The sequence below is a fragment of the Arachis hypogaea genome, chromosome 3 (genome assembly GCF_003086295.3).
Source record: "Arachis hypogaea cultivar Tifrunner chromosome 3, arahy.Tifrunner.gnm2.J5K5, whole genome shotgun sequence".
In the NCBI taxonomy this organism is placed as follows: domain Eukaryota; kingdom Viridiplantae; phylum Streptophyta; class Magnoliopsida; order Fabales; family Fabaceae; genus Arachis; species Arachis hypogaea.
The window spans coordinates 100,888,803-100,905,247 of record NC_092038.1 but is presented as its reverse complement, the minus strand read 5'-3'; the positions used below and the strand labels follow the sequence as shown (position 1 = coordinate 100,905,247).

Below are 16,445 nucleotides of genomic sequence, written 5' to 3'. Positions count from 1 at the left end.
TGGCTTCTACTGGCCTACTCTCTATAAAGATTCCCGAGCGTTTGTGCTTAATTGTGACAGTTGCCAAAGATCAGGCAACCTACCTCACAGTTATGCCATGCCTCAACAAGGAATCTTGGAGATTGAGTTGTTTGATGTATGGGGTATTGACTTCATGGGTCCTTTCCCACCATCATACTCAAACACTTATATTCTGGTGGCAGTGGATTATGTATCCAAATGGGTGGAGGCTATTGCAACACCCACTAATGACACTAAAACAGTGTTAAAATTCCTCCAGAAACATATTTTCAGCAGATTTGGTATCCCTAGAGTATTAATCAGTGATGGGGGCACTCATTTCTGCAATAAGCAGCTTTACTCTGCTCTGGTACGTTATGGAGTTAGCCACAGGGTAGCTACTCCATATCATCCACAAACTAATGGGCAAGCTGAAGTCTCAAATAGAGAACTTAAAAGAATCCTGGAACGGACCGTAATTAACCGTAGAAAGGATTGGGCAAGAAGCTTGGATGATGCTCTGTGGGCATACAGAACAGCATTCAAGACCCCATAGGGACCTCTCCATACCAGCTCGTGTATGGAAAGGCGTGTCACTTGCCAGTGGAACTGGAACACAAGGCCTACTGGGCAACCAGATTCCTGAATCTTGATGCCAAGTTAGCTGGAGAAAGACGATTGCTCCAGTTAAATGAGCTAGAGGAATTTAGACTCAATGCTTTCGAGAATGCAAAAATCTACAAAGAGAAAGCAAAAAGGTGGCATGATAAGAAATTGTCATCCAGAGTCTTTGAGCCAGGACAGAAAGTTTTGCTATTTAATTCAAGGCTCAAATTATTCCCTGGGAAACTAAAATCCTGGTGGAGAGGTCCATATGTAATCACAAGCGTATCACCATATGGATACATAGAACTTCAGGATAGTGACTCTAACAAAAAGTTCATTGTTAATGGACAAAGATTTAAACACTATCTTGAAGGTAATTTCGAGCAAGAATGCTCAAGACTGAGACTTAACTGAAGATCAGTGATAGTCCAGCTAATGACATTAAAGAAGCGCTTGCTGGGAGGCAACCCAGCCATTTACAAAGTTTATTTACTAATTAAATAAATTTTCTTTTCTTTACAGGTTTGAGTCCAAGTATCTTCAAAGGTGAAATTGCAATTGGTTGAAGTCACAGAGTTACAGGGAAATTTGGAAGCTCACTGGCGTGAGAAAGCCAGTAAGAAACACTTTGGGCGTTAAACGCCCAAAAGAAGCACCCACTGGGCGTTTAACGCCAGTAAGGGTAGCCTTCTGGGCGTTAAACGCCAGAAAGGAGCATCTTCTGGGCGTTAAACGCCAGAAAGATGCACCTTCTGGGCGTTTAACGCCAGTCTGCTAGCATCCTGGGCGTTCAGAAAAACGCCCAGTAACAAAGGACTTCCTGGCGTTCAACGCCAGAAAGAAGCACCAGATGGGCGTTGAACGCCCAGGAGAAGCAACTATTGGGCGTTAAACGCCCAAAACATGCATCGTTTGGGCGTTTAACACCAGGATGGTGGGAGGAGGTAAAACTCGTTTTTCTTTATAATTTTTCTAAATTTTTATGTTTCAATTCATGTTTCTTGCATAAACATGTTTCAAATTGTCATCCCTCAAATCAAATTAGTTTTCTAAAAATCCTAATTTCTAAAATCCCTTTTTCAAAAGTATCAAATATATCTTAATCCATAAAGCCAAAGGGTTTTCCAATCCAATCCAACTCTTTTATATTTATTTTCAAAACTCAATTATCTTTTTAAAAATCATTTTCAAAATTAAATATTTCAAATTTATCTTTTAAATTATGATTTATATCCTTCTCTTTTTAAAACTATATCTTTTTCTTATCATATCTATCTTTTATAAATCATATCTTCTATCTTATCTCCTTCTTATTTTCGAAAATTTCCCACCCCCCCTCCCTATATATTGTATTCGGCGCCCTCCTCATCATCCCCATCCAACACTTGCTCTGCTTCTATCCCTCTTCTTTCTTCTCTTTTGCTTGAGGACAAGCAAAGCTCTAATTTTGGTGTGTTTTATCCGTGATCACAAAAACATACCCACTAAAGATCATGGCTCCTAAAGGAAAACAACCCAACCCAAGAGGCAAGAAAGAAAGTACTCCAAAGCCACTTTGGAATCAAGGGAAGTTCTTAACTAAAGAACATTCAGACCATTACTACAAGATAATGAGTCACAGATCCGTGATCCCGGAAGTCAGATTTGATCTGAAAGAAGATGAATATCCGGAGATCCAAGAGCAAATTCGAAACAGGAATTGGGAAATTCTGGCCAATCCTGAAACGAAAGTGGGAAGGAACATGGTTCAGGAATTTTATGCTAATCTATGGCAGACAGAAAGGCAAAGAATAATTGGAGCTGCTCTCTTTGACCATCGGACTGTAGTCAGAGGAAAGATCATTCATACCAATTCTGACAAGATCAGGGAGATATTTAAGCTTCCCCAACTGAAAGATGACCCAGACTCTTTTAATAGGAGAATGATGAGGGTCAATAAAGGGCTGGACAAGGTTCTGGAGGACATATGCATCCCTGGAGCCAAGTGGACCACCAGCACGACTGGCATCCCAGTTCAACTCAAAAGGGAAGATCTGAAATCAGTAGCCAGAGGTTGGCTGGATTTCGTAGGGCGTTCCATACTGCCCACCAGCAACCGTTCTGAGGTTACTATTAAAAGAGCAGTAATGATTCACTGCATCATGTTGGGAAAAGAAGTGGAAGTCCATCAGCTGATCTCCTGTGAGCTATATAAAATAGCAAACAGGAATTCTAAGGACGCCAAATTGGCTTATCCAAGCCTAATTTCTATGCTTTGCAAAGATGCTGGAGTAAAGATGGGAATAACTGAATATATCCTAATTGAAAAGCCCATTACTGGAATATCAATGGTCAGACAACAGCAACAAGATGATTCAACCAAGAGGAGAGCACAAGAAGCCCTCCCAGAACTGCCCCAATTCGAATATTGGGAACATCTTGAGGCTTCTATTTCCAGATTACAAGAAGCTATGGACCAAATAAAGGAAGAACAGAATAATCAAAGTAGCATGATTTACAAACTGCTCAAGGAACAGGAGGAGCAAGGGCGTGATCTAAGGGAGCTGAAGCGCCAAAAATTAATCCTTGAACAGCACCCCACAGATTAGAGGAACATCTACTCCTCAAAACAACAGGTTGCTGAGTTCCAATTTTTCTGCTTTAGCCTAGTGATAGTATTATTATAGAAATTCACCTTAGAAGATATCTAGTAATAATTAGTATGTCTATTTTGATTTTATTTCCAATTAAGCTATAATTTATTTTTCTCATCATCATCAGGCATGAATAGAGTAGTAGATTTTTTTCAGAATAAAGAAGTAATCTATATTTTTCGAGTTCTTAATAATAAAAATTATAATTAATTATATGTGGTGGCAATACTTTTTGTTCTCTGAATGAATGCTTGAACAGTGCATAATTTGTACTTTGAATTTGATGAATATTGGCTCCTGAAAGGATGAGGAACACGAAAAATATTATTGATGATCTGAAAAATCATGAAATTGATTCTTGAAGCAAGAAAAAGCAGTCAAAAAAAAATGCCATGAGCACTAGGCAAGAGTAAAAAGGATCCAAGGCTTTGAGCATCAATGGATAGGAGGGCCCAAGGAAATAAAATCCAGGCCTAAGCGGCTAAACCAAGCTGTCCCTAACCATGTGCTTGTGGCATGCAGGTTCAAGTTACAAACTTGAGACTGAGTGGTTAAAGTCGTGATCCAAGGCAAACAGAGTGTGCTTAAGAGCTCTGGACACCTCTGACTGGGGACTTTAGCAAAGCTAAGTCACAATTTGAAAAGGTTCACCTAGTCATGTGTCTGTGGCATTTATGTATCTGGTGGTAATACTGGAAAACAAAGTGCTTAGGGCCACAACCAAGACTCATAAAATAACTGTGTTCAAGAATCAACATACTACACTAGGAGAGTCAATAATACTATCTGAATTCTGAGTTCCTAAGGATGCCAATCATTCTGAAATTCAAAAGATACAGGGAGATGCCAAAACTGTTCAGAAACAAAAAGCTACAAGCCCCGCTCATCTAATAAGAATCTGAGCTTCATTTAAAACTCTAAAATATTATTACTTCTTAATTTCTGTTAGAACCTATTTTATTCATCTAGTTGCTTGAGGACAAGCAACAGTTTAAGTTTGGTGTTGTGATGAGCGGTTATTTTATACGCTTTTTGGGGGTAATTTCATGTAGATTTTAGCATGTTTCAGTTAGTTTTTAGTAGAATAATATTAGTTTTTAGGCAAAAATCATATTTCTGGACTTTACTATGAGTGTGTGTATTTTTCTGTGATTTCAGGTATTTTCTGGCTGAAATTGAGGGAGTTGAGCAAAAATCTGAGTTAGGCTGAAAAAGGACTTCTGATGCTGTTGGATCCTGACCTCCCTGCACTCGAAATGGATTTTTTGGAGCTACAGGAGTCCAATTGGCGCGCTCTCAACGGCGTTGGAAAGTAGACATCCAGGGCTTTCCAGCAATATATAATAGTCCATACCTTGCGCGAAGATAGACGACGTAACTTGGCGTTGAACGCCAAGTTCATGCTGCTGTCTGGAGTTAAACGCCAGAAAAACGTCATGATCCGGAGTTGAACGCCCAAAACACGTCATAACCTGGAGTTTAACGCCAAGAAAGGCCTCTACTCGTGGATAGCTTTAGTCTCAGCCCCAGCACACACCAAGTGGGCCCTAGAAGTGGATTTCTGCACCAAATATCTTAGTTTATTCATTTTCTGTAAACCTAGGTTACGAGTTTACTATAAAAACAACTTTTAGAGACTTATCTTGTACCTCATGACATTTTCAGATCTGAATTACATACTTTGTGACGGCATGAGTCTCTAAACTCCATTGTTGGGGGTGAGGAGCTCTGCAGCGTCTTGATGAATTAATGCAATTGTTTCTATTTCACTCAAACGTGTGTATGGTCCGATCTAAGATGTTTTTTCGCGCTTAATTGTGAAAGAGGTGATGATCCGTGACACTCATCACCTCCTTCAATCCATGAACGTGTGCCTGACAAACACCTCCGTTCTACATCAGACTGAATGAACTTCTCTTAGATTCCTTAATCAGAATCTCCGCGGTATAAGCTAGAATTGATGGCGGCATTCATGAGAATCCGGAAAGTCTAAACCTTGTCTGTGGTATTCCGAGTAGGATTCTGGGATTGAATGACTGTGACGAGCTTCAAACTCCTGAAGGCTGGGCGTCAGTGACAGACGCAAAAGAATCAATGGATTCTATTCCAACCTGATTGAGAACCAACAGATGATTAGCCGTGCTGTGACAGAGCATAGGAACGTTTTCACTGAGAGGATGGGAAGTAGCCACTGACAATGGTGACGCCCTACATACAGCTTGCCGTAGACGTGCTTTACAAACAATTGAGTTAAATATTACATTGCAGAAATTCAGAGGACAAAGCATCTCCAAAACTCCAACATATTTCTCATTACTGCACAACAAGTAACGCTATTATTCTCTATTATTTTTCTAATAATTTTAAATACCTTGACTTCTTACAATTAAATCCAATTAACCTTATTGGCCTCCTGACTAAGATTAATAAAATAAACATTGATTGCTTCAAACCAATAATCTCCGTGGGATCGACCCTTACTCACGTAAGGTATTACTTGGACGACCCAGTGCACTTGCTGGTTAGTTGTGCGAATCACAAATTCGTGCACCAAAGACAAACCAACAAATAACTTGAATGAACAAGCATGTTGAAAGATCAACCAACATTCAACGTTGAGGAATGAAGAGTTGAAAGCAACACAAAAACAACAAGAAACTCAAGTCCACAACATTTGAAGACAAGTATAGTGTCTTAGGACTTAGGTAACTTCTTGTTAAGAACCAATTGCTAAATCTCTCAACACACACTCACAAAATGTTTTGATGCACATCTTGCAATTCGATGCTAGCCAAATGGTTTAAAACTTGTTTTCAAAGGTACAAAAGCATAGGAATTGACTCCAACAAGTTTGAGATCAATCCTAAGTATTTTGAAGTGATTTTAAGCCATTCTTTAAGGTTTGCATCGATGCACACTCATCTTGCATCGATGCAAAGCATGCAACGACTTGTTGCATCGATGCAAAGATGTTTGCATCGATGCAACCTAGCTGAAAATTCAAATTTCAGCTTCAAAGACACATTTGCATCGATGCAAAGTGTTATGCATCGATGCAAATGATTCAAAAACATAAAAAAACGGCTAGTTTTGACAAAAAGGCTCCATCCCATTAACTCCCCAACGTTTCTAAGGTTTGGGGAGTCTATAAATAGATGGATTGAAGCCTTATTTCATATACTTGAGTATTTTCAAACTATCTTATTCATATTCTTTCATTCTACACATTTTTTAAGGTATTATAATACACAATTTGAGAGAGCAATATCAATTGGTTCAATAGTGCTAAACTTGTAATCATACACTCTTCTAGAGAGTACTCATTTCATCTCAACAATTCTTTGAGAATTGTTTTCTTGTACACTTTGTAAATTGGAGTGTGATCTCCAAGGTTGAGTCAAGAGTTATAAACACTATAGTCGGTGAGGATACCAAAGAGGTATACTAAGTACTCAAGGCAAATCTTAGAGAAGGTATCTCTAAGTGGAGTGGGTTAGTATACGAGTGGTGATCATATACCGTGAGGTGTTAGAAACTAAGGACTCGGATTGTAAAAGGTTTTGCGCGAGCACCTTGAAGCTTGGCAATAGTGGAACTTCTCAATTGTGATTGAGAAAGAAAGTGGACGTAGGACAAGGATTGTGCCGAACCACTCTAAATAGCGTTTGCATCTCTCCAAACTCATCTCTTCAATATTATTGTCTTTTACCTTTGAGCAAATAAATTGTGATCGAAAAGTAGCTTCGTAAGTACTTAAGGAGTAGCTTAAGTCCGATTGGTGAAAAGCTTGATCAATTTATTTGAGTTGGTGTCTATTGGAAAGTAAAAGCTCCTTATAAATGCTTAGCAATTGAGTTAAGCTCTTGGAAAAATACTAGTACAATAACACTTTTGTATATTGTCTTTAACTTTCGCAAAAAGATTCATTATTGTTGCAATACTCAATTCACCCCGTCTTGAGTAATTGTGCATAGGTTCTACATACAGTAACATGTTGTATGCGCAGATTGATGCTGTGAAGAGGTATGCAGCGGAAGTTTTATATAAATATATGGATATTTATTTTTCATGCAAATGAGATGTTTATTCTTAATGTAAATGAACATTTTTTTCTTCATACAAATGGGATGTTTGTTCTTAATACAGTACTCGAAATTGGTAACTGCGAGAGATAGTGACATTAACGAGGGGATTTGAATTAAAAGGGAGTGTAATTAGGATTAAAAAAAGAAAATGATTGAAATTTTCAATGGTAGGATTAAAAAGTTTTTCTTGAATTGGAGTGTTTTTTTTTTTGAAAAAAATCCAAAACAGTCCCTGACAATTACCTCAAAAGATAACGAGGTCCTTGACAAAAGAAAATACCAACCCAACTCCTAAGATTTATTTTTATATGACTGATTAACTCTTATGCCAAAAAAAGTTAATATTGATATTTTTTTCACAGGAACTAATCAGTCTAAAAAAAATTAAAGACTAAATTAGGTATTTTTTTTAAAAAATCTCATTATAAAAGATAATTGTCAGAAATCAAAGAGAATATTTACTTTTTTTTTAATCAGTCTACTATTCACCTTATTTAGATATTCAATGGTCTAGCTAGCAGGATTGTAAAAATTTTACTAAACCAGCCTACACATTAGATTTCCCTCATGATGCTAATACTCTCCCTCTTCCTCCCTCAACTGCCTCCTCTAGAGTTAATGATTTGCTTTGCTTCGACTTAAATGGTAAAAGTCGATGTATCCGCGCATGCACTGCCTCTCCTTCTTAGTCTTATAGATTAAGGAAAACTTTCAAGTGTGAACATACATGAATTATACATATCCGTATGTTCAGAAAATGCCAAATCCTAAATGTGTAAATGTGAAAGCTCTCTGCCCCTTTCCCCCTTGCCTATTCGCCCCTCCCTGTCCCACCACTCCACTCTCCTAGTCTCTCCTCTCTTGTCTTTTACTAATATTATTATTAGTATTTTGCAATTGCCAATTTCCATTACCATATATAAATAGATATCCCCGCAATCCACAAGACACAACCAACCATGGCAGAACCACCTAAAGGGGACATCTCCCCGGAGAGCCGCAACGAGGACGACGCCGGAGCCGCCTTCGTCCTCGAGTCCAAAGGTAATCAACAAATTTTGGTTTTCAATGATATGATCCTGCAGCATGATAACAATCAAGAGAAAATGATGTATATGTAGGTGAATGGTGGCATGCGGGGTTTCATCTAACGACGGCGATAGTGGGGCCAACAATACTCACGCTGCCGTACGCATTCAGGGGGCTGGGATGGGGCCTTGGGTTCTTGTGCCTCACCGTGATGGGCCTAGTCACCTTCTACTCTTACTTCCTCATGTCCAGAGTGCTCGATCACTGCGACAAATCAGGCCGTCGCCATATCCGTTTCCGCGAACTCGCCGCCGACGTCTTTGGTAATTTCACCATGCTTACTATGCAGCACTGCCATATATATCTGCCACGTGTCAATGTTGCTTATAGCCACATTCCCTGCTTCGTTGACTTTCATAACCGATGCCATAAAACTATTGTTTGAGCCGTAAATTTGGCCATTTTTCAATGATCCTTAGATATTCTTCCACACTATTTTTGCAACAAATCTCTCGTTAAGTTGTATCAATCTAACTCAAAAAAAAAAAAAAAAAAAACAAAACAAAACAAAACAAATAAATAAATAAATAAAAGAAATATTTAAATATTTTTGTTTAATTCTTAGACGCATCTTTTTTATTATCGTTACTGCATAGTGTAGAACTTATTTTACATAAGTTGTATTCAGTTGGTCATAACATTTCTTTTTCTTTCTTATTTTGATAACATTTTCTTGGTTGCTTTGGTTTGTGGCAGGTTCGGGATGGATGTTCTATTTTGTAATCTTTATTCAAACAGCAATCAACACTGGAGTTGGTGTGGGGGCAATTTTGCTTGCTGGCGAATGTCTTAAGGTTTGCCTAATTATTATTACTTTTCTGCTTATATTATTGCCAATATTTCTAACAATGCTACGTTCTTCTCTTTTTACATTCCTTTTTTTTTTATTTTTATGTCATTGAGTGAGAAAGGATAAAAGAAAGTATAATAGACTTGTGTCCTAGTGAATAACTCGTATATATCTCCATTAATTTATACTCGTACTCTACGTAGTATTATTTTATAAATTTAATATTTTTTTAAAAATATTAATTAAGAAATAAACGAGAAAGATTAAATTTTTTAATGTATTAATGATATTTTTTAAGAAAAAAATTTAACTAATATATATTTTAAGAATATAAATTAAAATTATTAATAATAAAAAATTTAAATATTTTATTTTAATAAATATATAAAAATATATTAAAATTTAAATTTTATATTTTTATGAATAATTTTATTATGTATTTTAAGAACAAATGATAACTAAATCTTTAAAAACATAATCAATCAAAACTTTCCATTTGAATATCATCCGAAGTTCGGTTTTGCCGTGGAAAAATGGTTTTACACTTTAAGTAATTAACGTCGTTTCGTGACGTGTTCTATCATTCATTCTTATTCAATGGGGATAAGACATTTGAGAGCTAAGACAAATGAAAATGGCAATATAGAAGTATCAAAAATGTTATTTTTACATTAAAATTAATTATTAATATATTTATATATAAATATATGTGTAATTTAATTTATTTTAAATATGTATTTATATTTTAATATATATTTATATTGTGTCTAATTTTGATAGTTAATTTTAGTATAAAATATCACGTTATTAATTAATTAAGTTATGCTACGTATACATCAAAATTAATTATCAAAGTTAGCAATTAATATAAAATATATATTTAAATATAAAATATATATTAAAAATAAATTAAATTATATATATAAATATGATTGATTTTAGTGTATAAATAATATTTTTGTAATTAATTATATGTATTCTTTTCTAATTTCTACCGTGTGAGTTAAGCCGAAAAGCCGAACTTTTGGCGGCAAGCAAGGCAGCCGATTAGATGAGATGAAAACGAAGAGGCTAAATTTAACAAGAAAAAGTCTAGGGGACCAGCAGTTTTATTGAATTTTGGCCAGCATGTAACCAGCAGAGGAAAGTGAGCCATTGGATGAAATCTCATACCAATCTCACACCATCAAATCATCATTGATGGCTAGTTGATGGCTAACAATCACAAAAATTGCTGCCCCCTAGCATTGCTCATTTAACAAATGTAAAGTTATATTGTCACTTTAAAAAAAAATACACCATTAATTGTTTTTAAATTAAAATAATAAATTTATAAATAATAAATATTATAAATTTAAAAATAATTAAAATATTGTTTCATTATCATTATTATTTTAGAGAATTTTTTTTTCAGCAAATCCAGTTAGCTTATTAAGTAAGATGCTTCTTTGAGAAAATTATAGATGAGATTGGATATATATTGTATTAAGTGATTATTACGGGTGTGTTTGTTTTTGTTTTTGAAAGGAAAAAAATATATTTAAACTTTTTTAAAATTTCAATTTTTAATTTGGTTATTTTTTTATTTATAAACGTAGAATTGATTTTATACCTATAACTACGTTTAGAAGAAATAATAATTTTTAGTTTTTTGTCTTACTAATTGGCGTTCAGCCATTAATTCTAAATATTTATATTTTTTATCAATTTTATTTTTTATACATAATATTGTTTTATTTATAAAATTTTTATTATTTTTTTATATGAGCTCTTTTTTATTATTTATTATTTTTATTTTTTGTTAATTTCTTTGTTTGATATTATATTTTTATAATATAATTTATTAATTTCATTAGGTAAAGTAAATTAAATAAAAAAATTAATTATAAATAATAATAATAAAAAATTATAACCAAAAAGAATATTAAAAATATTAAAAAATTATATTAAAAACATACTAAAAGAAATATCCAAAAAATAAAATATACATAAAAAATAATATTATAATTTAATATAATATTTTTTTTAATAATTATTTATTGAAAAATAATTTTTATAAATATTATTCAAATAATATTTATTTTATCAATATTAATTTTAATATAAAATTATTAAATATAAATCATATCGATATAAATTCATTTTTATTTAAAATTAATTTTATAAAATCACTTTTATTCAAACTTTAATTTAACAAATACCAATCCAAATACACACTGTATTTAGCTGATATGTCTTTTATATCACACATGTTAAGAGCATCACAAGGATAGAAAAATACAATAAAGTACTGACATAAGTGGAATTGGAATTTGTTTTATGCATTAGAGGAATAATATTTGGGGTCTATGGTGTAATAAATTGATGGAGTAAGAGAATTTCTCTGAAAAAGAACTTCGAATGAAAAATAAACTGAGGTTAAGTGTCATTGTGCATTTAAAGAAATATTTAAATAAATTAAAAGTAGAAATAGTAGATATTTTAATAATAGTAAATTTTATTATTCTCCATAAATATTAGGGCAAAACACTATAATAAGTCAAGGAGAAGAAAATTTTACACAAATCAACCAAATAAAAAATTGGTTCATGAATCCGCACATTATTATATAGTTCGAATCAATATGTTTCGAACTAGAATTTCATGTAATTCGAATCAATATGATTCGAATTACTCACACATGCAGACACACAGTAATTCGAATCAAGTTGATTCGAATTACACTCACACACGCTGCACATAATAATTCGAATTGGCCAGATTCGAATTACTCATGATTTAATTTTACCATTCTTTTATTAAAAAAATTAATAATTAAAAAATTAAAAAAATATATTTTATTTTATGCATTAAAAAAAAGCTAACAAAATATTTAATTATGAGACTTCTTTAAAATATTAATGAGCTATCAATTCGAATTTCATACAATACTCTTTTGTCCATTTTTAATAGTTCATGAAAATTTTTTTAATAAATTTATTTAAATTATACCACAAAAAATATTTTATTCTATACAAAATAATTTAAAAAAATAGCTTAAAAGATGTTAGGAGCACTATAAAAATTTGTAATATCCTAATGACTTGGGACATTAAAAAAATACTCTACATAGTCAATAATAATTTAAAAATAAAAATACAGTTATAACTAGTATATACCTAAACTACTAGAATATTACAAACTTTTTATAGTACTCCTAACATTTTTTAAGCTATTTTTTTTAAATTATTTTGCATAGAATAAAGAGCATTTTAAGCCATTTTAAGCCATTTTTAGCAATTTTATATGCAAAATAATTTTTAAAAAATGGCTTAAAAAATATAAGGAGTACTATAAAAGTTTGTAATATTCTAGTAATTTATGTAAATACTGGTTATAACTATATTTTTTTAATTTTTAAATTATTATTGACTATGTAGAGTATTTCTTTAATGTCCCAAGTCATTAGGACATTATAAATTTTTATAGTAACCCTAACATTTTTAAGCCATTTTTTAAAATTATTTTGTATAGAATAAAATATTTTTTTGTGGTATAATTTAAATAAATTTATTAAAAAAATTTCATGAGCTATTAAAAATGGGCAAAAGAGTAGTGTATGAAATTCGAATTAATAGCTCATTAATATTTTAAAGAAGTCTCGTAATTAAATATTTTGTTAACTTTTTTTTAATGCATAAAATAAAAATATATTTTTTAAAATTTTTTAATTATTAATTTTTTAATCAATTATTAATTTTTTAATAAAATAATGGGCAAAATTAAATCATTAGTAATTCGAATCTGGCCAATTCGAATTACCATGTGCAGCGTGTGTGAGTGTAATTCGAATCAAGATGATTCGAATTATTATGGGTGTAATTCGAATCAGCTTGATTCGAATTATGGTGTGTCTGCATGTGTGAGTAATTCGAATCATATTGATTCGAATTACATGAAATTCTAGTTCGAAACATATTGATTCGAACTATATAATAATGTGTGTTGGTAGATTCATGAATCAATTTTCTATTTGGTTGATTTGTGTAAAATTTTCTTCTCCTTGGTTTATTATAGTGTCTTGCCCTAAATATTAGTTATACACTTATACTCACTTCAATTTTTACAACTTCGTTCTAATTTTTTTCTCAACAAAATTTTATTCATATTTTGATTGATATTTAAAAAATAAATCCAAAATTAAAATTTATCTCAAATTTTAATATTTATTTGTATTTTTTTATATTAAGTAATGTTGTTAATTAATTAAAATTTGAATGATGTATTTTTGTTATTATTATTATTAATTATGGAGTTATTAAACTTATTTTTGTATATTACTAATTTTTAATTGTGAATTATTTTTTAATTTAAAAAATTTAACAATATTATTACAAAATCCAAATTAACTACTATAGCTATGTTGATTTATTTAGGTAGCACCATAATAGAGATTAAAGTTAATCTTATTAAAAAGATAAATAAACTTTAGACTTTTGAAAATATTTGGAAACCAAACAAAATTAGCCAAAAATAACCATAACTTACCTTATTTAATATTTATTAATTGTTGCGACAATTAATACATAAATGCTAAATAATGCAAGTTCTGACTATTGTTTTTGTCTCCTTAGCATTAGCTAGACTTTAGTCCTCATTTATTGTTTACCTCGCAAAATTTAAGTGAAATTATTTCTCATGACAAGCTATAAACTAAGATTTGAAAGAGTTCTTAGTTGGAGATGCTTTAAAGTTATCAATTCAAAATATGTTTATAAAGAACCTATAGTCATTCCCATTACTAGCATTCCCCGAATTATTAGGCTACGGTTATCAAGAGGAGGGAGGTGAATCAGCTTGCTGATCTATCAACCAACCCTGACTAATAAATTTATTAAGAGAGCTAATAAATTTACTTTATTAAGGCAATTGAATTGATAACTACTGCAAAACAGCGAGCTAGCTAGCTACAATCTTGTTCAAAGTAAGGATATTAAATTGGTGAAGTAATAATGTTACGTTTATTGAAGATCATGTACTCGAATCTTTCACCCCACGGAAGCCTAAAGCTGTATGATTTTATAGCAATGGTGACAGTGGTGATGATAGTATTATCTCAGCTTCCCACATTCCATTCGCTGCGACACATCAATTTGTGTTCTCTGTTTCTAAGCCTGGCCTACACCTTCCTCGTCGTTGGTGCCTGTATTCATGCAGGTATTACTATTACTATTACGAAAAGTGATAGGGGACAGCAACTTTTGTGATTTATAACCGTCAAATATTCATTAAAGTTGCTGGCCGTAGACTTTTCTTACTATTACCGTAACTATATGATGCAATGCAATGTGTAATTAGTTTGCTTTGCTTTGCTGCAGGTACCTCAAAAAACGCACCTTCAAGGGACTATTCCCTAGAAGCCAACAAGTCTGATAGGGTCTTCAACGCCTTCACTTCCATCTCCATTATTGCAGCAATATTTGGGAATGGCATACTCCCAGAAATACAAGTAATGGAATCAAATTATTTAATAAGCATAATAGTGTGGTTATGAATGATACGAATGAATGAATGAATGCAGGCAACTGTAGCACCCCCTGCCACAGGGAAGATGGTAAAAGGGCTCATCATGTGTTATGCCGTAATATGCGTCACATTTTATTCTGCTGCAGTTTCTGGATATTGGGTATTCGGAAACAAGTCCAATTCTAACATCTTGAAGAGCCTTCTTCCAGATGACGGTCCTTCTCTCGCTCCCACTTGGCTCCTCGGCCTCGCCGTCGTCTTTGTGCTTCTTCAGCTCTTTGCCATTGGCCTCGTAATTAATTAAATCCACCATTTCCTTCCTTCCTACCTTCTTTGTTATATATATTAGAATATAATAATAATAGAATGATGTGAATATCATCATCAATCACAGGTGTATTCTCAAGTTGCATATGAGATAATTGAGAAGAATTCAGCAGATGCCAAGCAGGGAATGTTTTCCAAAAGAAACCTCATTCCGCGCATAATTCTTCGAACCATTTACATGATATTCTGCGGATTTATGGCGGCCATGCTACCATTTTTCGGGGACATCAACGCTGTGGTTGGTGCTTTAGGCTTCATTCCTCTGGATTTCGTTCTGCCTATGCTTATGTACAACATAACCCACAAGCCCTCCAATTCATCGTTAACTTATTGGATCAACATCTCAATCATAGTTGTCTTTACTGGTGCTGGAATCATGGGTGCATTCTCTTCTATAAGGATATTGGTACTTGATGCCAACAAATTCAAGCTCTTTGGCGGCGATATTGTCGATTAAATTAACTTATGTATAGTAAGCAACTACGTAGCTTAATTCGATCATCGCTGGAGCCTTATGATTGATTCAAGTGATGGGTGTTATATAGTAAGGGGTCCGCACCTCGAAATCTTAACTGTTCATCAATAATAGTTAATGAAAAAGTATAGGTAGACAATAAAAATATTAAACAATATGAACAATGAATATATCGGATGTTCAATTCACAAAGTGTGCGGATGATTATTCTAATATTAAGATTTAGGTGAGTAAATTGGAATGTAGTATGTTTTATTTGAATTGGGCCAATTTTAGGGTCCATTGTTCATGTTATTTAAGAAAGTCATTGTTTACCTAGCAAATGAAAAAGTATAAGTAAACAATGAAAATATTAAACAATGTGAATAATGAATATATCGGATGTTCAATTCACTAGGTTGATAATGAGTTTAAGCATCGTTATTGTTCTTGTGTGAGTAACCTGGACGTAACTTGGTTTTTGGACGTCGACGCCGAGCTGTTGCCTTCAACGCCGAGCTAAAAGCTAGGAAGATCCGAGCTCTTCGTCCAGAGAGATATCACGTCACGGAGAGTATGAACAAAGGGGGAGTATACCTGCAAAAGGCACTCCGATACTTAAGTTAGTACCGTGAATTCAGTATGTTTTGAGGATAAGATATCATACCTTTATAGGCGAGGTAGAATAGGTCGATTATGCTTCTGTTAATCATCTGAATTAAATAGCAGTTATTAGATTTTAGTAGGTGATAATGTCTGGTCAGATGTTTTTATTTCAGAATGTAGTCCGTTGAGTCTGGTTGTAACGCATGCTGCCAAGTTATGATGCATAATGCCGAGTTATGGTTTCGGATTTGTAACAGGTATATTATAGCCCCCAAGCTTGGCCTGGGAATGTATTTTAATGAAACAAGTTGAGCTTTTGATGAGCAATAACTCGGCCATTGAGTTAGCCT

The 16,445-nt window shown here is 33.1% G+C and overlaps 1 protein-coding gene across 1 annotated transcript; it reads left to right on the top strand.

Moving 5' to 3' along the window:
• The first annotated feature begins 8,093 nt into the window (after positions 1 to 8,093).
• Positions 8,094 to 15,702, top strand: LOC112790812 (probable GABA transporter 2). Its single transcript, XM_025833382.3, has 7 exons — positions 8,094 to 8,368; positions 8,446 to 8,676; positions 9,110 to 9,207; positions 14,213 to 14,399; positions 14,561 to 14,691; positions 14,764 to 15,000; positions 15,103 to 15,702. Exons 1-7 carry the CDS (start codon positions 8,284 to 8,286, stop codon positions 15,490 to 15,492), a joined length of 1,359 nt encoding a protein of 452 aa, XP_025689167.1. The 5' UTR covers positions 8,094 to 8,283; the 3' UTR covers positions 15,493 to 15,702.
• Positions 15,703 to 16,445: the final 743 nt, after the last annotated feature.

Bases quoted from the DNA above. Each gene is read 5' to 3' on its own strand.
- LOC112790812 (XM_025833382.3), top strand. From the start codon at position 8,284: ATGGCAGAACCACCTAAAGGGGACATCTCCCCGGAGAGCCGCAACGAG. The intron at 9,208-14,212 runs GTTTGCCTAATT...CGTTTATTGAAG, and splicing joins TTGCTGGCGAATGTCTTAAG to ATCATGTACTCGAATCTTTC. The intron at 15,001-15,102 runs GTAATTAATTAA...CATCAATCACAG, and splicing joins AGCTCTTTGCCATTGGCCTC to GTGTATTCTCAAGTTGCATA.